Source organism: Lichenostomus cassidix, chromosome 17 (assembly GCF_008360975.1).
Source record: "Lichenostomus cassidix isolate B80296 chromosome 17, HeHo_3.0, whole genome shotgun sequence".
Taxonomy (NCBI): Eukaryota; Metazoa; Chordata; class Aves; order Passeriformes; family Meliphagidae; genus Lichenostomus; species Lichenostomus cassidix.
Window position 1 is genome coordinate 5522249 of NC_139497.1, and position 24460 is coordinate 5546708.

The 24460-nt window shown below is 41.7% G+C and overlaps 2 protein-coding genes across 6 annotated transcripts in view; both read right to left on the minus strand.

Annotated features, from left to right (window-relative positions):
- The window catches only part of SPTAN1 (spectrin alpha, non-erythrocytic 1), a 46326-nt gene extending 33841 nt beyond the window's left edge, over positions 1–12485 (minus strand). For 3 of the 4 annotated variants that reach the window (XM_085077098.1, XM_085077096.1, XM_085077097.1), the window contains exons 1-4: positions 3323–3478; positions 1860–2000; positions 732–878; positions 30–163 (exon numbers count right to left, since the gene is read on the minus strand). In XM_085077098.1, coding sequence (XP_084933224.1) covers positions 30–163; positions 732–878; positions 1860–2000; positions 3323–3463 — 563 coding nt within the window. In that variant the 5' untranslated portion in view covers positions 3464–3478. Of the gene's footprint in view, positions 1–29; positions 164–731; positions 879–1859; positions 2001–3322; positions 3479–4053; positions 4294–9437; positions 9489–10559; positions 10619–12429 lie in introns of those variants that run through there. The other variant, XM_085077100.1, reaches the window with a different exon arrangement.
- A 2560-nt stretch (positions 12486–15045) lies between these two features.
- GLE1 (GLE1 RNA export mediator) lies at positions 15046–24145 on the minus strand. Of its 2 annotated transcripts, none has more exons than XM_085077140.1 (17): positions 23934–24145; positions 23369–23590; positions 22910–23035; positions 22594–22742; positions 22214–22274; positions 21691–21945; positions 20718–20946; positions 20479–20594; positions 20206–20275; positions 19732–19874; positions 18706–18896; positions 18137–18266; positions 17732–17836; positions 16695–16777; positions 16485–16548; positions 15726–15798; positions 15046–15216 (listed from the first exon to the last, which is right to left on the minus strand). In XM_085077140.1, exons 1-16 carry the CDS (start codon positions 24027–24029, stop codon positions 15730–15732), a joined length of 2109 nt encoding a protein of 702 aa, XP_084933266.1. In that variant the 5' UTR covers positions 24030–24145; the 3' UTR covers positions 15046–15216; positions 15726–15729. The 2 variants fall into 2 exon arrangements, with proteins under 2 accessions (XP_084933266.1, XP_084933265.1); XM_085077139.1 differs by having other exon boundaries at positions 15046–15211; positions 15722–15798; positions 23934–24144.
- Positions 24146–24460: the final 315 nt, after the last annotated feature.

Sequence of the window (24460 nt, forward strand, 5' to 3'; positions counted from 1 at the left end):
TCATTCAGCAGATCCAGCCAAGCTCATACCTGTTGAAACGCTGAACTTCAGCTGCCCCAAAGAGTTTTCCCTGCCTCTGAAGGGCAAGTCCCTTAAGACGCTGCCAGCTTGCATTTACTTCATCCTGTTTGGACTTTATCAGTTCTTCTTCAGGGTGCTGTTCCTGGCAAGCAAAGGAAAAATGCTATATTCACATTTTCATTGGTTTTATGTCCATTGACAAAACGCTGCTGGTCTTCCAGAGATCAATTTACAATTACTGTCAATTCAATAGTTTCCCTGAAATTTCACTGTGCAAACATTCAATACTCTTGTAGTGGTTTCCCTATATACTAATTAGTCCATGGGAAGAGGGCTGTAAACATTATCATCTTTTTAACTTCCAGCCCTGTCTCCATCCTTGATCAGGTCCCAGATATCAAATCAGAAGAGATATTAAACCTGCTTGTCCAAGGGAAATACATTTAACCCCAAATGTGACAGTTTCTCTTACTAATCACTACTCTCCACATTTTCAGGAACATTCTCAGCTGGGCCAGTTACTCAGGCCGTTCAGCAGAAGAACAAGTGCATCAAATGGTGACCATTTAAGGTGAAGACAGACAAGTATCCATGTGGAGCAAAACTGAAAGATCTGCCCCAGATCAGGGGGGAAAAAGGGGAAGTTACAGAAAAATGTTTGCTGTGATAACTGACTTGCCAAGAGAGATTTTCAACACATAAATGCTTACCTGGATAAGTTTGCCAGCAAATTGGTTCACTTCATTTACTCTTTCTTCATGAGCTGCAAGATCTGTCTGGAACTCCTCAAACTTCTTTTGCAAAACTTCAACATGCTCTAAGTCCTGTCCAAGCTCTTCTGAGGTCACTATTGCTTCCTAGGACATTGGGAAAAAAAAAAAAAAAGAAAGTTAATTTCAGTATATCCTATGGGAAATCACTACTAAAAATTAGGAAGCAAACTGTCCTATATTTCAATAGGTCAAAGACAATCACAGCATTTAAGGTCAGAAAGTTTTATCCACTAAACTCCATTCCCTACCACAGAATCTACCCATTATTGCAGAAAATATGTAAGATTGCTAAGAGAATAATTTTTTCATCTTCCTTGGGCATATTAATTTTTCAAGTACAAATTCTAAGCACACAGAGTGACTAGAATTTATTGCATTTTACACTGTTTATGGGCATTTGCTGTAGGCTTCTGATGCAAGATTTGTGCACAAAAAGTGCATTGTCATATTCAGTAACTGTTACACAGTTTGAACCCACAGCGACACAAAATAGCAAACCATCATTTAAGGAAACCAGCGTGATTATTTTGTGGCTTTTTTTCCTTTTGATAGTGTGGTTTGTGGTTTGTTTCCTTACAGTTCAAACAATCAAGAGCCAACGATTCTCCTGCAGCTCGTGTTCTTATAATGTATATCTAAAGATATCCTGATCATTAAGTAAGTAAGTACATACTGCTTGCTGCTTGGGCTGGCTCCTTTCTAGGACAAATAATTGAGAATATTTATTAAAAAAACACTAGCTTTTACATGTTGAAGATTTCCCTTAGAGGAAACTTGAATTTTATTTGTCTCCTCAAAGCAAAGGAAGAATTGATTATGCTGAAAGAGTTCTCCAACACACAGGCTTCCTTTTACTCTAATAACTTTTCTTGTGTCTGCAAAAGAACAACAGCAGTTTGCAAATCTACTGCTGATGCAACGTGAATACCCAAATAAAATGTACAGTTGCCTTTACAAGCTTTCTGTGACTACCTGACCTCCAGCAATTCTGTGCTGACAGAAATTTTCCACACAAACACATCGAATTTCTCATCAAGGACACAGTAAAGGGAGATAATTATACACCTTATCATTGATCCAGTCCAAGACATCTTCACACTCCCGTAAATATTGCACCAATTTCTGTGCTTGCAATAACTTGACTCCCTTCTCTCTCATCTTTTCCATCAATAATTCCCATAGTCGGTGCAGCTCCTGCAGTCGAGTCTGAAACAAAAGGATGTTATTAAAATCCTCTGCCAGAGATGAGATTTATTCCCTTCCTGTCCTTGACAGTAGATTTATTTATTTTTCTGAAGTTGTATACTTTAAACTTTACTTTAAACAAAGGGTGAGGGACAAACCTCATGATTTTATCTCCAGTAAATAGTTTTCAAATTATGTAAAGTGTTTTAACAACACAAAATTAGAAATTACTGAACTGACTATTCACACAGTTATTAATTAATGAAGCTATCAAATAGTTATCCTTTCATAACTATGAGCTAAACGTCTTGAGATAAAATTTGATTTAAATTCCCTGTTAATATGAAGTGAGACCAAAAATTTGCTGCTCTCCCCTTCAAATGTTCAGTGTTTTATACAAAAGTCAACTCCCAGTAAGTTAATTTTATCCTCCTTTGGGAATTTATTTTTATTTAAGATAATACATTTGTTTCAAGTCAAACTTATGCCATCTTACCATATTTCAACCATTTCTCTTAATACTAGTCCGTTAATATATTTAGGAAACATTGTGAAGTGACATAATATGGACATACTAGGAGCAATTACTAGTTTTAATACTGAGTCTCTCTGGCTTTATTTGGCCTATCAAAATTGTTGGAAGCCACTATATATTTTATAGACAATGAAAAGTAAAACCACACTCCCACACATGCACACAACTTGCAAAACAGGAAAGTAACTGCTCCACCCATTGTAACACTTTGCTCATCGAGACCTGAAACTTGAAAGTCATTCAAGAGAAGCTTTTGAACATCATGGGTGGATACCCACTTAATCCACTCAGAACGTTCAATTAAAGAGGTTTCAAGGGAGAAAAGAGCTCTGAGCACAGCCCAGAAGGATGTTGCAAACTGTCAACCAAGGAAGGAAGGAGACATTGCAAAAACAAGTTGCACTGCAGAGCCACAAGCTTCACCTACTCGGATGTGGGACCCCACTTGGGTGGCCGTGACTATCGGGCGCTGGGCAGTCCGGTATGGCGTGAAGGACTGAACCAGTAAAGGCAGGTTAGAATGAAGTGCTGAACTTATCAATTCAGTTTGATAATCACTACAAAAATATCTCATATTTGAACAGTACTCCTCAGAACTGGGTCCAAAAAAAGCTATAAGATGGGGGCTCATGAAAGAGAAAAACATCTCTGAGCTTTACAAATACAAATTCTCTCATGACTTTACTAATCAAATGCCTGCAGAATTTTTGAAGAGTGATTTAGAATACAGACATATTTGTGCAATCTGAACAAAGTGCTTAAGGAAAGACCTGTAAAAGGTGGGAGGGAAAAAAGTTTTAAAACTCACCCTGATGGTTTCAGATGCAAAGTGTCCTTCATTTATCATCTGATTTCCAGTCTCATCTAGTTTAATTATGGCTCCTGAATTGGCCTGCACCTCAGCTTCAAAGGCTTGGTGCTTCTGCAGCTTCCCCTGAAAGAAAAACATCAAAGACTGTGACTGAGATTCAGTGCAGGGACTCCTCCACATTCCTCAGCATCAAAATTTTTAGTTTATTTTATGCGCATTCAGAACTGACAAACAAATAATAAAACTGCACAGTTGAAATCAATTGTATCATGTGCTTCATAGGTGGATTCAAACATTCCAATTGTAGTTATTTCTTTCTTGTGCTTGCTCTTGCACATGATGGTGTTCAAACCCCTGAGAACCTGTCAGCTACTTCTACCCACACAAGCTTGTTTTCTATATCTTTTTTCTTGTAGAAATATTAAGCGATAATTCATATTTATTCACAAAATTAAGGCATCCAACACATTCCAAATTGGTTTTACACTACATTACATTGAGCAACTTTTTCTATGCTGAAGTAGCATCTAATCCATTATTAGAAATAGTCCAATTACATCAGCAAAAAAGCCAGGCTTTTGAAGAGCCCTTTGCAAGGTCATGGGTATTTGCATTCATCTTTCTTCACTCTCAGATCAAGTTTCATTTCTGTGTTTGTTCTATCCCGGCTGACCTGTAACACCCTAAAATTAATATCACAGGAAATATAAAATGGCAGAAGGACTTGCCTGCAAGTTGCTTGGGTCTTTGTAATTTTCATCAGATGCAATCTGCAGTTTCTCCTGGATCCATTTTTCAAGCTCATCTGCATCACGCTGGAAAAACTGGAATCGATAGGAATCTTCAAGTTTTTGGCGCCTCAGAGAAGAGAGTTCCTTGAACCTGTGGTAACGGTCCAAAACTTGCTGACGCCTTTCTTGGATATCTTCTGCCGTTTCCAACACTTTTACACCACTTGGATCCATTTTCTGAAAGCACAAATAAAACTCCATTATGTTTGTCTTATAAAACATTGGTAGGGCAGGAAGAGATCCATGCAAAAAATGCTGTTTCTTTAAAAACACATGTGGTTTACTTACAGTCTTATTCTGTGTGTGCAGGTATGTGTGTAAAATACAAATAGCTTACATAAAAATAAAAACACACTTCTAGCAGAATATAGTGGTAAAGGAACATTTACAAAGACATTTAACACCTATTTGGTTTGCACAAATATGGCTGCAGTCATATAAAATCTGTGTCATCTCAGACTGTAGCATGCAAGTGTCCAATACAAGTGCTAAAAATGTGGGTTTGTGCACAAATATGTGTAGACACAGACATAAAACATTTCTTGTACAAAACATACAATATCTAGAAACATTTTATTTAAAAAACGCAATACAGATAAACTAAAGAAAGAATATCACTGTTCTTTGAACAAGTTAACTGGCCCACATACATCTATATATATTTCACATACATATATAGACACACATCTCCATCAGATGCACATCTTCTTTATTCTCTCAATTAAAATAAGTTACAAACCTATCCTGCCACTCTCTACATAACTTTTCAAAAGCCAGTAGGAAGCTTCACGGATCTGGCCTTAGACAAGTAAGACAAGGAGCATTTTGTTTAAACAATGATCTTGCTCCAACTGAAAATCCTTCTACATCCTTCTACATATACTAAATCCTTCTACTTATATTAAAACCTAGTATTGTTACCACAGGCAGCAAAGACTTGACTACTGATCTGCTCTTTCTCTTTTTTATTAATATTGGGACAACCTTTAGTTTTCAGTTCCTAAACTTTGAAAAAGCTTGATTTTCAATAGAGATCTGGCACTAGAACTGTAACATAAATTCAAGAAGTAGAACTACTATTATCATTAAAGCTTGGATATTTAACCACTTATTTCACAACTAACTCTGCATATCAAGAGGTTGCTGCAACAAACACTCTGTCCTTGAGCAATTTTGCAATTAATGTCTTTTTGTGCAAGTGTTTACACATGCCATTCACTTAATGCTTTTCTACCATCAGTTCTGCACACTCCAAGCTAAAGGTACTTCTCATTGATTCTATCACCCAGGGAAGAAACCCAGACCAGAACTGCAGACTAAAAGACATGGGCAATCAGTTAAAATACATCATTAAATATTAAATTGTTCTTTAGTCATTAGTTAGCTGCATGCTTTAATTAGACATGTATCTTGCATAATTGTATGGAAAACTCCACAGGTTGGAAAGTGATCTACAGGGCCATGTTTTCCCATTTGGCTTCCAAGCACTTGTAAAAGGACAATCTGATAGAAAGGAACACATGGGGACGAATCCACACATTCCTGAGCTCCCTTCCAAGGTCCCCACCCTCCAGAGGACAGCCGTGCCAGCAGCACTCCTTGCTCCCATGAACTCTGAGCCCCAGCTGCACTGCGGCACTTGCAGGAAGGAAAGAAAATTCAGCTTTGCTTTTTCTTCCCCTCATTACTGACAAAAGAGGGCAAAGAAAAAAACCACCCCACTGTGTGCAGACTGTGTTACATAAACGAAGCCCAGGTTTCGTCTGGCAGTGGTACCAAAATCTCCACTTGATTAGTGTATCTGAGTATTAAAAGCTCAAACCCCTGAGCGTAAGTCGAGCTCAAGCACAGATCTGGCTCCCTGAGAAAGCAGCTGTTTTTTTCCAGCATTCTTTCAAACAGCCTTTTTCCTTCAGGAAAGGAAGTTATTGCTAAAAACTTCCTTTCCTGCCCTGTCATGCTGCATTTGAATCCCAACAATACTTCTTTTAAACTGCATTGTGCTCAGGAATAACACAGTGGCAGCTGGTCTAATGTACTGCATGGCTGGAGCCCCTCTCTGCTGGGTTGGGTTTTGGGCAGTACTGGGATAAAATTAAATCCTGGTTAGTCTCTGGAACACTGGACACTCATTCACTGTAAAATACAATTCAGCTTGTATTTCAATATTAAAAGCAACCTCTGAAAAGTGATTTGAAAACATTTTAAATTATTAAATTATTTTAAATTATTAATCTAGGAAAATATTTAAATTATTTAAATTATAATTTCAAATATTCTTACAATTTTGAAAACCAAATGGGAGACCTCCTGTAATTTACCCTGGGAGCTGGTTTGCCTCTCACCACACAAGCCAGGCAATCTGGCTCCTCTTTTTGCTGAAATTGGTTAAAAGAAAGGCTCCTTTTGTAACTACAGTGGAGCGAGTCAATTGTAAAAGAAGTGCTTTGGTGTAGCAATAATGGACTGTTCTTCCTGCAGCCCCAGTCGACGTCAGCAGTGTCTGTGCTGCCAGAGCCACCAGGGAGCTCAGAACTCAAAAGTCATGGATGCTGCAGAACAATGCAGTCTCCCTCCCTCCCATGGCATCACCTCCAACTGCAGCATCCCCTGGAATATTAAGTACCCCTCCAAGATGTTCCCAAACTTTCTTGGTTCAACTACATTGTTGAACCTAGGATACACCACTGCGCTTCTTGCATGAATCCCATCAACTAAAAGTTGTGGTTTCTGTTTTTAAGGTGGAAAGCACTGGGATGTCACCGTGCCAGGCTGTCCCCAGATAATCAGCGTCATCCCTCCGGCCCCGCCCGGCACAGCCGGTACCGAGCGATAAGGGAGGGCTGAAAGAACTTTCCAGGCCCCAGACGGAGGATCTGGACTGTCCTGATGGCATTTCATTCCTCCTTTCATGCTGTAAGACTGACATTAGGTCACCTTATGTCTAACTCAAAAAATCAGAAAGGCTTCTTCACACTGCACCGTTGTGGTGGTGTAGTTTAAAAAGAAAAAAAAATAGCAAAAAGAAAGTAGGAAATTTAAGAAAAAGAAACAAAACACCAAAACAAACTTATTACTCACACGCTTCCATCTATGCCTTCCCCATTCAACACAAATGATACATAATGGCACTCTAAAATACACAACTGCAGGTATTTACAGACACTGCAGTGCAACAACGATGATGTCAGCAACACCATTCAAGTTCAGCAACAGCGGAACCGAGGTGGGTTCAACAGGAATTAGTGGTGCCATGCAGCAGAGCTGTCAGCATTTCCCTTACCAAAACACGTTTTCAGGGATTTAAAAGCACAAATGTGAAATACACTCAGTGCTAGGCGGAAGATTTTAGAGTATGTTTAAAAGCAATTACATGAAGGTTAAAAAAATTAAACTCTTTTGCCTGAAAAACAACTAGATATCAGTTATATTACGATCTTAAGTAGTAAAATAATTACTTTCTCTTAAGACAAGTCCTGATGTGTTACATATATTCAGCATACATGACCTCAGCAGTACCCTGTAGCAGAAATATTTTCCCTATCAAAACATTCCTGCTTCCCAAGTATGCACACATGAACAGCTCAATGCATTTTTTTAAAATGTTCATCAACACCACACATTGTCAATCTTGTCTAAAGACGATTTAACAGATATCAGCTACTCCCTCCTGGGAAACAGGAACAGATTGCTGATCTTTCTTTTTTAAAGAAAAAATGAATGTGAAATGGATGTGAAAATAACCTTCAAAAGGACAGAGAGGGGGAAAGAAAAACCCACACATTTTTCCCAGCTTTCATTTCTCCGATTCACAGCTCCCTCTAAACACTGGGGAAGAAAAAAACTACCATGACTGCCTAGTTTAGGGAAGTCCATAAGTACTTGTACTGCTGGAAAATCAAAGAGAATCCTTCTGAAAACATGCACAGCACTGGCTCCTGCAAAGGGAGCCTGAGCATGTTGTGTTAAAGAGAAGGAGCTAAAGGATGTCATATAATATCCTGGAGATTTAAAACATTGAGACAAAATTAATGACTAGCTTTTTGGTTTGCTGAATTTAAATTTACAAAATAAAGACGATTTAAGGGTAGACTATGTGCAGCAGAACCGTGTGTCCAAATACACTATTAAGGAAGGTCATTAACAGCCCCAAACCTCCACCAACTTCAAGCTAGAAAAATCAGTCAAGCACTGCAGTACAAGAAAAAAAAAAATCAAGGTGTGCTCAAGTTGCTGCTTAATGTAGACTCCTACAGACTAACCACAGTGCAGGTAAAATTCAAACAAGCCCCAAAATTTAAGCAGGTATTGCAGGGATACAGACACTGTCGCATTGAAAGAAAAACCACATGTAAGCTGTTTAAACCAAAGTGACTGTAAAGCTGGTGATTTAGGCTGACAAGAGGGTTTGACCACAGCCTCAACTATGTACTTTTAAAATATGAAAACAGTTAAAGACCTGTTCATTTTTAGCTATTTAATTTTAAAATCTTAATTCCACTATATAAATAAGAGCAGCTGAATTGCCCATTTTAATTTGGCATCTTTATGCACAAGGGTTTTTTAATCGGCTTTGTTTTGCTTTAACATCACAGACCTTTGATAAAACTATGCAGGTCTGGCAAGGACTGCACTCTGCTGAGACTCCTGAGAAAGCAAATTACCTTGACTGCATTGCAGAAATGCAGAGTTTACAGGTAATGCAAGATTATATAATTAACCCCAGCGTTTTCCATCTCCATTTGTTATCTTTCCATTGTCATTTTAATTGCAGTATAAACATTTACATCACTACCATTTCCAAATAAAATCTAGTTGCTTGTGTTCCCCAGATGAAGTCTGATCCATGCATCCTATGTATTTTATCACCACTGAAAGGGAAACATCACTGTGTAGAAACAGTAACACCACAACAACTCAAGGATTATAAATTTGTGCAAGTGGATGAACAGGAACCAAAGCCAACTTTGAATGCACAATGTTCTACATTGTAAATCTCCTCACGGTTGATTTGCAGATCCTATAAAGAAAAAGATTCTGCTCAAGTATATTTTAAAACAAAAACCTCTTGGAAAATTAATCTGTATCAAAACCTGATTATATTAAACTATAACTCCTATAAAATGTTCACACATCATGCATCACAGACAAATTAGGCAACTCAAAGTATTAAAGGAAAGGCAGATCAGACTCACACTAAGTGCAAATAAAGCACCTGCTGTATAGAATAAAGTCAAACCAGTGGCTTTTGTCACAAACAGGTCACTGCAATAAAGGCAGGCAAGTGTGGCAAGGGCACTTCATGCATTACGGAAAAATACCTGGACTTTGACTTTACGAAACGATGACAACATGATGGAAGAATGTAGAGTCTAAAAGGGAGGGGGAAATCAAGATAACATTCAACTAATGACCAGCATAAGGATATGGCTGAATTTTTTTCTGTCACAATACCTGTAAATTACTTTTCTTTTGCTTCCTTGTCACATAAAACAATTTGATGTTAGTATTACCCAAGCTATTGAGAATGACAGACCTCCTCATGCAAAAAAAAGGTTACATTACCAACGGGAAAGCTTAGTTAATTTGGTATGAATGAACCTTTCCAGTTAGTTAAAAACAAAACAAAAAACTACATAATCTGAAGGTCAAAACAGAAAGTAAAGCAAGTTATCTGGACTTGGCAAATGATGGTTCTTGTTACAGCATAATCAAGTGTGACGGCTTAATTTGAAGATACAAATTCAATCAGAAGGTTTGGAATGTAAATGTCTACAACAGTGTTTACTCTCAATTGCCACAACAAAAAAAGGGACAAGTAGCAGTTGTGACAGAAGGTATTTTTTGACATGACATTTTTTGAGATGCAGCTGTTAAAGAGTGCCCAATCCACTGACTTTTCAGCTGAAAATTTCCCTGCCTTCCCCAACCCTACATTATCCCCACGGACACACTGCAACCCCTCCACGGGAAACTGCAGCAGCGTGTGCCTTTGTGCCTGCTGGAGCTGTGCACCGTTCCTCTGGCATTTGCACAGCTTCACCTGTGTCAGCTGCAGCAGGGAGTCAGCACATTCCCCCTCTGCTGGATCTATAGGCAGCCCCGGGAGCACAGCCCAGGCCACAGCCTCCATCCACGGCATCTGCAGTCTGCTCCACCCCATTCTTCTGCTGCCTACACTCACTCTGGGGACAAATGGAAAAAACAAACTCCCACACTACACTAACAAGCAGAGGAGAAAAGGGAGAAATTGGTATTATTTCCTCTGATACAGGGGAAGTGATTAATTGCACCCAAAAAACAATGTATTTACGATTAAAACAGTTACAACACCATAAATGCATTAAATGGACCAAAAAAAGGCAGCAAAGATACCAAGTTATTCGCGTTAAATTACTAAGGTTAGTTGTAAATGTCATAGTTGAGAAATACAAATTTCTCACCAAGAGGTACCACCCTCCGTCAAAAGAATTAAGGCCTCTCTTATCTTAGTGCTGCGCTGCTGTGCAGGAGAAAAATGTGGAAAAAATGCTTAAAATGTGTAAATGTAACCAACAGGCTTTGATATGCACCATTTTTTCATCGTGGCTACCTTTGTTATTAAAAAAATCAACCAGAAATATGTTTAACTTCCTGAACTACAAATCTCATAGAAGCATTACATTCAAATCTGTTTTATTAAATAAAATTCCTATTTCAGTCTGACCAATATGGATATTGTGACTTTTTATTTCAACAAGAATGGAAATAAATGACTTTCTGTGAACAACGTAACCTGTTATCTTGGATCAAGTATTTTCCATAGCTTAACAATTCCATTATAGCAGTTATGGATCCTGCACACAATGCAGCAGAAAGCATCTCATTTTCAACCATTTTTCCATTATTTTCTCTGCACAATCTATAAATTAGAACAAATGAAGATTTCATAGAAGAACTCACTGCTAGTTGTATTTAAATGCATGAAAATCCCACAAGGGAATTTAAAATTTGTTTTGAACAAATCTGAATCCCTGACCAAGGCCTTTCAGTGAACACAGTCATTGGAATCTTCTGGCACTTTGCTGAAAACAAAATGCCAAAAGAAAATGGATTATTTGTTTTCCAGAAAGATACAGAACCATTTCAGGCTGAGTTGGCTTTTTTTGGGTTGGTTTTTCTTTTTTTTTCCCTGATGTGTTCATTCGCCATCTCCAGACAACTGCTCTTCAAAACCTATTTAAATATGTATGAAAGACTGCTCAAGAGTCACGTACATTTTCGACTGCAACATGAAAATGGTTTATGATAAAATAGCTACAAAAAAATCCTGAACAGCCAATATGAACGTGCTGAAAAAATATCCAGTGATGTTTGCTTGGTTTTCCTTCAATATCAGGGCAAATGGTTGCCCTATTGGCACATATTTATGATCCAGCAATGCAGATTTATATCCTTATAGACACGTAAGATGTATGCGGACAACCAATTGAGAAGCACTTGATTTGGATTTATTTTAAATTAAAAACAAAAAATTAATCAGGGCAGGGACAAATCTTGATTCTTTTACAAAGGAAGCAGTAGACCTTGCCCTACATACAAAGTAACACATAAATGAAAGGAACAGAGGTCTGGAGATTCCTTTGAAATGCCTGCCTGCCTGTCAGCTCTGCGGAGCCAGCCCCGAGCCCGGCCCTGCCCGGAGCCCCCCGGGCCCTGCCGAGCAGCTCTCCCCGCTGCCTCGAGCCCTTCCTCGCTCCTTCCTCCTCCTCGCCGCATCTCCTGACCTTGGACAGGGCTGGGCACCGCGGGAGCCATTGCTGTGCAAGGATTCCCGGCGCCGCGGAGCGCCGGGCTCCATCCCCCGGGAACGGTCCCCGGGAAAGGCTGGGTGGCACCCCGAGGGGACGGGCAGGCACGGCGGGGGCTGCTATCCGCCGGGGATGTCGCTTTCCGCCTCCCTGTCCCTCCCCGGGGCGCTGAATGGCATTCCAGCCGGGGGTCGCGCTGCCCAGGGCGGCTGCGGCCGCTCCCTGCCTGCCCGCCCTTCACCCGCGCCGCGCCCCCGCCCTTCGCTCCGCTCGCCCGAGGGCCGCGGGGAGACCCCGGGCTCGCCTCAGCGGCTCCCCGCGATGAAGAACCGCCCGGCGGAGACGCGGCTGCCGCGGAAGGCGAGAGTGAGCGGCGGCCGGGACGCCCGCGGAGGCAGGGCCGGCCTCAGGCTCCCCCGGCGCACCCGCACACCTGTGCCCGGCTGTGCTTGCGGGGCTGGGTGAGCCCGAGCGGGGTGCGGTGAAGGCCGCGCGGCGCCCCCCGCCCGCCCCATCCCCTCACCGGGTCTGTGGTGCGCAGGGACCTCCCGCCGGCTCCGCGCCCTCCGCCACGGACCGCGCGCGCCGCCCGCGCCTGCCCTTTTATAGCGCGGCCGGAGGTGACGTCAGCGCCGCAGAGCGGCCCTGCCCGGCCGGCAGAGAGCCGAAGGGCTTCGGAAAGAGTCGGAAAAAGGGTGCGGAGGCCACGCCCACCCGAGCTCAGCCGGAGAACAGCGGGGAGCCGGAGGGAGCCGAGTGATTCCGGAAAGAGACGAGCAGTTACGGAAAGGAGGAGGTGTTCGGAATGAGACGAGGGAAGAGTGTCCGGAAAGGAACGAGCAGTTTCGGAAAGACCCGAGCTGTTCCGGAAAGAGCCGAGCGGAGGAGCAGGGTGCAGAGGGCGTTTGTGCCCTGCAGGGATCGGTCTGGGGCACCCCAAAAATACACGATTAGAGTTAAAATCGGTTCAAATGTCCGCGCAGGGGGGCGGCAGAGAGGTCTCTGCCCCCTGCTCAGCAGCCAGGGACAGTTTGGGCTTCAGAGAATCGAGGTTCTGCAGCATCCAGCCACGCTCAAAACAGCAGGTTCGTTAGTTTTACATTATATGGATATGTATTTGCATATATACATATATATCTATATAATTTATATACAGATATATAGATGTGTAGGTAAGAGTGGCTGCTTGAAGCACCGTGCAGTGTCACCCAGAAGCCTGGCAAGGACACAGCATCAAAAGTCTGCAAGGGCCTGTCAAGGGAAAGCTATTTCTGAAATGCTGATGCATAAATTCAAAGGAAAATGAGTCTTTAGCATTAAATCTGTGCTTAAAATAGACACATTCTACTCTAAAAAATTAAATAATTAGAGAGTAGAGGGCTGGAAGGCAGCTAGAATGTTATTGGCTCAAAGTGGAGAGTGGGTTTGATGGCTGTGTGAGTTAATAACACTTTGAGTGAAGTACTTAATTGGAAGCACAGCCACCTATGGTGACATTGCATCCCTAGGTCGGCCTGGAACTCCTGTCTCCAAGCAGGAGTCTGACTCACACCAACTTTGCTGCACCTCGTCCTGAAGGCACAGTATTTCCACATCTGAGATGCTCTCCTTGATCATATTTAATATAAATATAGATGTAAAAATACCATGAATAGATGCATATGACCTTATTTGCACTGCATCTTCACACCACCAACTGGCTACCATCCAACCCTGCTAAAATGACAAAAACAAGTCAAACATTCAGCTCAAGCAGCAGATAAAACCTCAAGCTACAGCTAAAAATAAATATTGATTCTTATGAAGTATACATATTATTCACTTAGAAAATCTTATTAGTATTTTTAAAATAGTAGGTGTGTAGATGCTCTTTACTGAGGCAGAAAAGGATACCTTGTTTGTTATTTATAAAAATATATACTTTTATTCACCCCATAAGTGTTAGAAACCACTTTAGAAATAAAGTGTAGATGTTAGCAAAAAAAGTATTTCACAAGTACATAATCAAATTCCTCCTTGGGTTTGGCACAGGAAGACAATTGTTTCTAACAGACAGGACCAGTTACTGCTTTGGCAAAGTGAATCTGCACCGTAATTATGGATATGCAATATATAATTAAAACATCTCCACTCAGTATTAAAAAACCTTGTACATTTTCAAGTATACTAATAAAAGTTGCATTGCTTCAGAGTTATCTGGCAAAAAGGATACCAGAAAGATATTTCCAATTTCCCAGAACAATCACAAGGTAACTTCTTTAGACTACTAGGTGTAGTCTAAAGAATTCCAGAGTCAGTTTAAAAAATACAGAAACCAAATACAAATTTATGTACTAGTCCATTTTAAAGCCAAGGTTAAGGCTTTCACAGGCCTGAATTCTAAAGCACATTACAACCTCTTCTCAGAAATCTCAAGAACTATATAGAAAATCAAATTCATATTCTCATATGGCCTCAACTCCATGTTCTACAACTTCAAACCGTGATGCCTCTAGGAAAAACAAACCCCAGTCTGGTAAAAATAAAATTTTCAACTTGCAACAGTATACTCCTGGAACAATAAACTACCCTGTATAAATCGAGTAAATTTTCTCATCTTAGAGGCCACCAAAACAGTTCAAAGACACTTGACCATAAATCAAACAGATTTCCCATCTCCTGTATTCATCAAGGAGCTGTGGATTTTCTCGACCGTCTCTCTCCAACAGAAAATAAACATAGAATTTCTATTGTTTCAGGAACTCTTCTTTCCCCCATAAACCTTTTGGAGCAGCGAGTCTACCTCCCTATGACCCAGAGTCCTGCTTTTTGGAGTGAAGTTACATCCAAGGGAGAAAAGTGTCAGCATTGCTCAGCCTTTACCATAGTTTTTAGATGTTGTTGAGACAAACAAGTCCATCAGCATAATTACAGTTGAACCATAAAAGACTGACGTTAAAAAAATACAAAAATAAAGTTCTAGCAGTAGGTTTGAGATTGATTATTCTGTTAAGAGTTCATAAAGCTGTGAGGTATTTTCACTTCCATGAGCAGAACAGCACCGTGCAATTTTTCAGTCCAAGAGTCCTTAACCTCTGGAGCCACCAGGACACTGGATTTAAAGCGTCTTCCACATGTTTAAACATATGAAGGAAAAGTCTTGAATTTTCAGTAATTTATTATACAAGAACTTATAAAAATCTAATGCAAAGATTAACTTCCAAGTCTTAAGAAATAAATTTTCTTGAATTAAATGTTAAGGTTGATAGAATATTTTATTCTCATTCTTCTAAACTGTGTCCAGGCGCTCCCCCATCCAAGAAACACTGACCTGTTGGAACAAATCCAGAAGAGAGACACTAAGTTAATCACAGGGCTGGAGTGCCTCTGCTCTGGAGCCAGGCTGGGAGAGCTGGGGGTGTTCACCTGGAGAAGGGAAGGCTCCAGGCAGACCTTAGAGACCTCTCCAGTGCCTAAAGGGACTCCAGGAGAGCTGGAGAGGGACTTTGGACAAGGGCATGACAGGACAGAACAAGGGGAATGGCTTCCCACTGCCAGAGGGCAGGGTTGGGAGGGATATCAGGAAGGAGTTCGTCCCCACAAGGCAGGTGGGACCCTGGCACAGGTTGCTCAGAGAAGCTGTGGCTGCCCCATCCCTGGAAGTGTCCAAGGCCAGACTGGGCCTGGTCTAGTGGAAAGTGTTCCAGGAATGAGATCATCTTTAAGGCCCCTTCCAACCCAAGCCATTCTGCGATTCGATGCACAAAATATATGTTGCCTTTATGTGTAAACAGAAAGCCAGGTCTGAAAGCACAGACATCTGGGAAAGGAAATACAGACCGATTTATGTTCTCCAAAAGGTAGGTGTCAGAATGCCCTTTGGTAATGGAATTTCCTGCTCCTGTAGACATTTCTAATGGAGAAAAAGACAAATAATAAAGATAAATAAAAGTGTATCTTAATGTGGCATCTCTTATCAGGAATTCTGATGGCTCTTATAGCACATTCAAAGCATTGCAAATAAAATGTACCAGAATGAATTATGAAATATTACAAGGTAGAATTCCAAAGCTGTCGTATTTTAATATCATAATCTAAGTCAACATTCACAGAACAATTTAAACAATCAAGTATTTTACAGTTTTGCAAGCTTTATTAAAAATATGCAGAATGCAATGCTAAACAAACAGTACAGAGAGCAGCTCATAAATAAAATCAGGGCAAGTGCTAAAAACAAGCAACTACTGATAAGAAATAGCCATGACAGAAATGACTCAACAGAGCCCTCCTCAACCTGTACATCTCCTCTCACTGATCTTCCTTTATTATCAAAATACATTTTCACTGATAAAAATTAGATCTGAGGTAGGAAAGCAGCAAGATGTTTGACATCATAACTATTATTAAAGTAATTCAGTAATTGAAAAATTACAAAAGATGGGTTAGATGATAGAGTCTGGATAATCAGGTGTGCTGCAAGCAGTGCCAGCCTCATTATCCAAATGATGCATATATTCAATGATGGGAAAACAAAACTCAAACCAAAACACTTGAAAACCAAATGAACAAAAAAAAAAAAAACCCACAAAAGTGCTTTACCTGCACAAAACTCTTCAAACGTGACAAACAGCCCATCTGGCCAGCACTGGTCACAGCTTCAATTCTGCAGAAACAACAGCACATTTCAAAATCTATTTAGAAAGTTGGGTTTGATTCACAAGTGGTTGTGAGGGTGGATGACAGAGATTGGAAAACATGGATGAGTCATTTAAGAGCGAACACCAACATTCCTAACTCCACATATCATACCTTGGGATATAGGATTTCTGGATAAAGAACATTGTTTTCCAGAACTGAATCCCATACTGCTTCATCAGAGCATTGCCACACACCTGTGATACAGAAAAGCATGAAGAGCAGGTTACAGAATTGGGTTTCAGACTTGCTTGACAACTGCAATGAACCTGCATCATATCAACCACTTAATGTTTTATTCAGACATTTAAAGAAGTACACCTACACTAAAACAAGCAAATCCTCTAAATGCTGTTACTGCATTACCACAATCACCTTTTTTCCTGTTGACTGTGGTGGCCACTGGTAAGAATCTTGCTATCCTTTCTTTCACCCCAGTCTCCCTCCAAAAATAGCTCTCTTCCCTAACAGCATTTGCTGGGGCACATTGTGGACATTTCCCCACTGTGATTACTGCTGTGTGCAGTGATTCATCAGCTTCCTTCACACAGCCAGTTTACAGGACAAATGTTCCTCTGAGTTCACCACCCCTGACAGAATCCACCATGGGTACTTCACTTCCCATTTTCTCATCTGCACTTTTACAGTTGTTTGGAAGCATTTGAAGAGCACAGAAGCTGCTTGTGTTCAACAGTGTTTGTGCCCCCCGATTACAGCCTTTAACTTTGGCTCTTACTTAGCATATGCCTATATACTAAAATATAGGATTAACATCCATCAGGCTCTGACCTTTTCAGCCTGAAAAACCTATCCTTTTTATGAACTAATTTAGCTGGAACAGCCATAGGACCTCCTTGCACTGTACAAACTGCCAAGCGCTTAAAACAGACCTTATATAAGACCATACAACTATTTTTAAAACACCAGGAACTTTAAACAGAATCAAATACAACAGAAGTTGTGTGTATAAAAACTTCCGTTTTGAAATCATTCAGCTCCAAAGCTACATTTGCAAGAACATGGACATATTCATGTTACTTTCTGAAGGAATAAGAACAAGTTAAAAAATCTCACCTCAGCAATTCCTTCAGAACCCAAAAGGGATCTAAGCTGGTGATATTTAACTACTAACAGTTATCCACACCACTTACCTCCAGGAAATCTAAAAGCAGCATAGCTGTCACATCTGCCAGAGGCTCCAGATTCAACATCTGTGCAAGCCAGCGCCATCCATAGCTCAGACCATGAGGATGTGCCTACAAAGCAAAGAGAAGCTACTCAACACTTGCTTTATGACTTGTAAAACACAATTATCAGAACAGGCAGTTTTCTCATTGACTTCTTCAAAAATTTGACATAAAACTTGATCATTGTGAAAACATAAAGGAATTAAAAGTCCACACCATGAATTACTCAGCATTGCTTTGTTCCTTATGGCTATGGCCATTTCCTTTCAAATATATCCTAAGTTTTTACCAATATAAAAGGAGCTTCCAATACATTTAATAGACTCTGGAGATAGTAATGAGGTTGTAATTCTAATGCCACACACATACCCCTTGCTTGTTTCCATAAGGCCACCGGAGTTGAATGATGGCAGCATAGAGACGAATCATTCCTGACATCCTTTTAAGAAAATGATCCTGTTCTTCCACCTTAGAATCATGAACTTCATATCCAAGGATCCTAAGTATGAGAAAACATTTTAGTATTAGTACAGCAAAATACATTCACTAGGGGCCCTGCAGCTCTCAGCTTTACATAAAGCCAACTGTACTAAGAATAGGGATTCTCCAAAAAAAGACAAGAATTATTCCAGAGGCTGATCATTAACCTCTGGATCGCATGTTCCACCATTTGGTGAGGCACTGAACAGATCACACAGAGAAGCTGTGACTGCCCCATCCAAGGAAGTGTTCAAGGACAGGCTGGATGGGGCTCTGAGCAATCTGGTCTAGTGGAAGGTGTCCCTGCCATGGCAGAGTGTTGGAACAAGATGATTTTTACACACTTGTGAGTGAACCTCCAGAGTCAATGTGCTCAGGGATAAAGGAAAAGGGAGTTCACTCAGAAAAATCTTCAGCCTTGCAGGGTTCATGCTGAAAAAGTCTGGTAATAAATTTACCTCTGATACTCTTCCATAGAAGTTCCTTCTTTCCGAGCAGGGTAAAATGGCACAGAATATGGGCACTTTTTGTGCAGATGAGCTAAAAAGATGTCTCCAACTCGAGGGTGTAATTCCCAAATTCCTGAGAGAACCACAGCAATTGGGAAAGCTGAATCGTGGTGAAAAGATACTTCTCCTTCCCCATGTTTCTGGAGGGTGGAAAAGGAAAGTCAGCTACCCCTTCCAGTCATTTCTCAGGCAAAAAAAAATCCTCATTTTTGTAATTAGTCTTTACTAAAGGATCCTAACATTTCCATGGCTATGAAGCCAAGGATAGAAAAGCTGATGAAGCTGCAAGTCCTCAGCTCCCACAGAGGATGGCAATAAACTCTGGCTCAGGATAGAAAATGGGATTGGCAAACACAGGCCCAAAGTGCAGGCTGCAAAGACATTCTCAACCCAAACAATAATTTCCAAGTTATTATAAATCTGTCACAGTTTTACTCCATGGGCTGATTTTTGCATGCATTTGCTCCTGCAGTGATAAAAGCTTCAAATAGCCCACATTTTGCAAATACAGATTAGAGAAAAATACTGCCAACTTCAAAAAACAACTTAAACTATGACACTTCATTTATTGGGAGGTGCTAACAACAACGCAGGGACTGAAGTTTGCCTCTTGAGGCTTAGTGTTGAGGTTTTCGTCCCTCAAATTCTGCCAAGATAAAAGGGTTTGAGCCTATATACAATTTTGTGATAATTTGCTTTTGAAATCAAGTAGCAAACTATTTTCCACTAACACTGTACCCACCTAGTTCAAAATATACAGGATATAAGCCTGAAATTTAAAAGAGCTTTTCCTCCTAGAAGAAATAAAATCAGGGGTGGGAGGGCAAGGCAAACTAAGTTCTTTCACTTCATTAATATGCACAAACTGAACACCCAGAGATTTTGTTCTTCACGGCTGAAGACACAGTTCAGTGTCCAAAAGCATTTCCTAGAGCACTGGCTACCTGTGCCACCCCAAAGAAGAAATTTCCTTACCACAAACTTCTCTGCAAGTTTGTAACAAACAAACTCCAGCCCCTGTGGATGCTGAGTCACCGACACCGCTTGCCCTTCAGTCTGAACAGGCTTCCCAGACAGCAGGTTATTGATCTTGTCAAACACCTCTCGCAGCTTAGAGCCTGCAAATAATAAGGAATGTATGGAGACAGAAGATAGGGGAACAGCAGACAAATCTTACCAGACCACATCAAGTTTACAAACACCAGACCCAAATCCCAAATGGCACCTCAAAGGGCACCTTTGCTCCATCTGATTAACCAAACTTAATCCTGATGAAGAAAGATGCTTCCTTCAAAACACAAGCAAACACTGCTGCACAGACTTGGGCTGTGTGCAGATCAGCCTTCTGCTGTAGGGATAATTACAGGAATACTTGATATGTTGTGCCCTGCTAAAATCTTTAAAGCAAAAGGAATTTCAGTGGGATTGAGCTCTTGGAGATTTCCTGACCTGATATGCTAGAGATCTGGCTCACAGGGATTGTAGCTGCTTTCTGCAAGTTTGTTTTTATCTTCTTCACCTGAAGAACAAACAAACAAACAAACAAACAAACAACTTTAAAATCCTTTCCAAACAAGTATATATCTATGATAGTTTGGATGAGCAGACTGGTAACAGAGGCTGCTACAACAGAATTTTTAACTTTTTAAAAATGAAAGCTGTTCCATTTACCCTAGATATTAGGATAATCTCTCTTCAACAGTATTAATAATTTGTTTATACCTCAGTGTTGCCTTTGCAGTTTCCAATTTCACTGAAAGCAGCAACACACTGCTCAGCAGCATCCTGAAGCTGCTGGTACCACTGCATGATACTTTCTTCGGTTTTAACTTGAAGTCCTGTTAGTAAAAAACAAAAAAAAGATGATGACTAAGAAAGACCGAAACCTCTAGTATGAAAATAATTTTTAAAAACTGCAAGGAAAAGAAACAAAAAAAATTAAAAAGAAAAGCCCAACCAACCTTCCTTCTGCTGCTTTCCTCCTGATTGCTGTGCAGGGGCAGGAGTCTGACTCTTCATCTGCTCTTTTTTTTCTAACTCTTTCTGCTTTTGTTTCTCTTCTTCTTCATCTTTCCTCCTTTTTTCTTCCAGAGCTGCAGTGATTTCCTGCTGCATGCTGGATATCAACCCTCGCATCTCCTGCAGGGCTCGTTCAGTGCTGGCCACATCTGCTTGAGTAGGGAACCCTCTCTGTCAAGAAACAGGAGAGGTAACACAGCATTAACCTTCTGCTCCAGTGTCACAGGGCCAACAGCAAGAGCAAGGAGCCTTGGAAGCATTAGCCTTCAGATAATCTGGGAACTATCTAAATATTTTATCCCCATCTCCTTTATTTGTACATAACATTGGTCATAATACTTGCAAATAATGTAAATGCCTACTAAATCTCATAATATCTTGGACAAGAAAAATTAAGAACACATTTGGGCAAGTACAAGTGAACTACAGTGCAAAGCTTTGACAGCTCCCTCTGCAGAAAGACAGCTTGTGACAAACTGGAGCACAGGAGTAGCCTTATTAGTGTTTTATTTTTCAGGATTTTTATCCCACCCTAGAGAAACAAAATGTCAAGGAAACCCAGCAACTGCAAAAAGGCTTATGAGCATAGGAGAACCATAAGATGTTCAGTATTTAACAATTCATGAACCAGTCCATTGTCTCAGAAAGAAACTTTACAGCACCAAGAGCTGACAGCAATTTAATTTGAATTTTCCTCCTGTAGAAGTTTTCATGCATTTTTATAAGCCATCTTCAAGAGAACAGCTGAAGTGCCAGAGGAAAGAATTCCCCTTTGAAATTAGGTGCTTCATAGGATGAGTATCTAAAAACATTGCTAAGACATCTTATTTAAAGGCCTCATGACAAGCTGCCTAACTACAGGGAGCTTTATGAAGGAATGAGAGCCAAAGTTAAGAACAGCTCCAGAGCCCGTACCTCGCTCGTGGTGCGGATGAGCCCTGACACCAGTCCACAGATCTGATTGCCACGACTGCTGTAGGCAGACAGATCGATTCTGGGCAAGTCTTTGTGCCTGTAGTTGGGATCAATCTGCTGGTTCAGCTGCAGCAGTTCCTCCTGGATGGAATAAAGGCGACGCAGTCTCTCCTGGCCCTCTTCCTTGCGCAAACGTTCCAGCTCTTCCTGGCGCTGCCTCTGCTGCTCTGCCTCACGCAATTTTAGGTTTAATATCTGGGGAGACAAAGACACAAGAGTCATAAAATACTTCAAAAACTCCAGTTTTACAGCTCCTTCCTGGTCTGATGAGTCTGGCTTTACAGGGCCTTCCTGTAAAGTGCCTTTACTGCTTTTCCTCACTGCAGCATGTGTCCAGGATAGCACCAGAAAATCCATCCTCATTCCAGGGTGTCATGGAAATACAAGTAAATCAATTGGTCTTTCCAGTTCCCACCCAATAGTCATGGTCTTTTAGGAAAGACAATTGTTAAGAATCTCAGACCTTTGCTCTATGTCGGTGTTCTTCCTTCAACTTCTCTTGCTGCCCCTGAGCCTCCTTTGAGCTATAATACACATAAAGACAAAAAACTGTATTCAAGACATTCAGGAGACAAAACACAAACAAACACACAGCAAGTTACTTTTAAAATAAGCTAAAGGAACTTTAACTATCACAAATATTGTCTTTTTCTAACCACTGAAACCTCAACAATAGCCAGAGATCTACTCTGACAGACAAACTCTAACAGGACAGGTAATGTAAGAAAAGCATAAGGAGAGATTTCCAACCACAACTGACTAGCACAGAATTGCCAGGCACAGGAATTAATCGCTACTTTGATTAAATGTTATACAATTTAAGGATACCAGAGCTAACCTCACCTCTTCTCCATTACTTCTTGCAACTCTTGGAATTCCTGATGCCGCTTTAGCTCCCTGAGTTCATCAAAGCGCTTCAGCTGCTCACTGGCCTGGGCATAGGCTGCCCTCACCATCTGCTCCTGCTCCTCCTGCCGCTGCCTCAGCCTCTCCTGCATTACAGAGGGGCACCAAAGGTAGTCATTGAACAATTTGGACAGAAAAAACCACAAACTAAACTGCCCAGCATTTAGGACAACTTGCTGTCCTTGCCATTGTTACATCTGGCTGTGGAGCTCTCCTGGGATTCACAAACACTCCCTCAAACTTTTTTTCTTACCTTTGCTTTCAGCCTGTGCATCTCTTCGTACAGCCTAATGCAGCCTTCAACTTTTGCAACTTTAGATGACAGAACTGCTGGAAAGACTTCTTGATTTATTTCCAGGGGACTAAGATGATCATTTTCCTGCGTGATCAGCATAAAAGCAAAATCAGTGACTGAGCACAGGATCAGCAGCTCATGGAGGGAAACAGATAAAGCAAGTCTCCTAAACTATGATTTGTGAAGAAACAGACAAAGGGGATTTGCTTTTACCACCTATAAAGCATTTTTCTAAGAAAATCTTGTTAATACCAATTTTATCATCACCTGCTAAAAAAAGTTAAAACTAAGCGTATTTTCTCTATAAATCAAGAGACCACAAATCAGCCTCAACCAGACAACTTATGGCAGCAAGTTAGGATGCTTTTTTTTCTCACAACTGCTCCATAAACACATGGATTATAATCAGAGAGCTACCTTGGTCTCACTGGGCTCTGTAGATGAAGGGGGTGAAGAGCTATGGTGGCTGCCAGGCGGGATCTTCTCCGAAGATGCCCTTTTTGGGAGAGGTGTGGATTGTTTGGGCGTCGAAGTCCCGGAGGGTGTGATTTCTTGGGTTAATTGCCCACTAAGGCTGTCCAGCACCCAGCCGCAGTAAGGAGAGAGCTCAACGGGAGCCACGCATCCTTCCAAGGCAGCCTTGAGACAAAACACTCTCCGTAAACCCGACACAGCATTAACGTTCAAAACAGCAATAAAACTTTAACACATCATAAGCACATTTGCACAGTCCGTAGGTGCTTTATCACCGCAGCTCAGTGCCCTATGCAACCATTTCTTCTGATGAGGTCTTTCCAGCACTTTTCCCGCTCTTCCCCTACCTCTGCAGGACATTTGAACCCCCGCGGGCCAGCCCGGCTCCCCGACCCCACGCTCCCCGGCCGGGACCCGGCCTGGGGCTATTTCAAGCCCGGAGTGTCACCGATCCGAGCGGGCGGTGCTTCCCAGCGGGGAAAGGACGACTCCCGGGGCGAGCCCTCACCTCATCCTCCTGCCAGCGGCTGCAGTAGCTCAGTCGGCCCTTACTGGAGAGGCGCAGAGCCTCCAGAGTCTCGAAACGGAGCTGCCACGACTCCATGGCGACCCTGCCCGGTGCCGGGGGGTCCCTCTCGACCCCGGAGCTCCCCTCACGACTCCCGGGTCCCTCACGGCCGGGCCGGGCCCGTCCCGCCCCTTCCGGGCCGCAATGGCCGCGTCCGCCGAGCGCGGGCGGGAGGGCCGGTGCCGCCCCCTGGCGGATAGGCGGGGCCCTGCCCGTTCCTGGGGCCGCGGGTTCGAATCCCTCCCCCGGCAGGGATGCGCCAAGGACGCGGGGTGGGAAACACCCGCAGAATCACCCATTTCCCACTTATTCTGTGTATTCTTGCCCAGGGAGGGCTGGAGCCACCTTGCACTGTTTAGCCCCGCTCGCAGGAGCAGAGGTAGGGCTCCACCCACAGAGAGAGTTTAGAATTCAGTTGCCTGCACCAACAGCCCTAGGATGCGTTTGCTTTTCCAAACTCAGACATA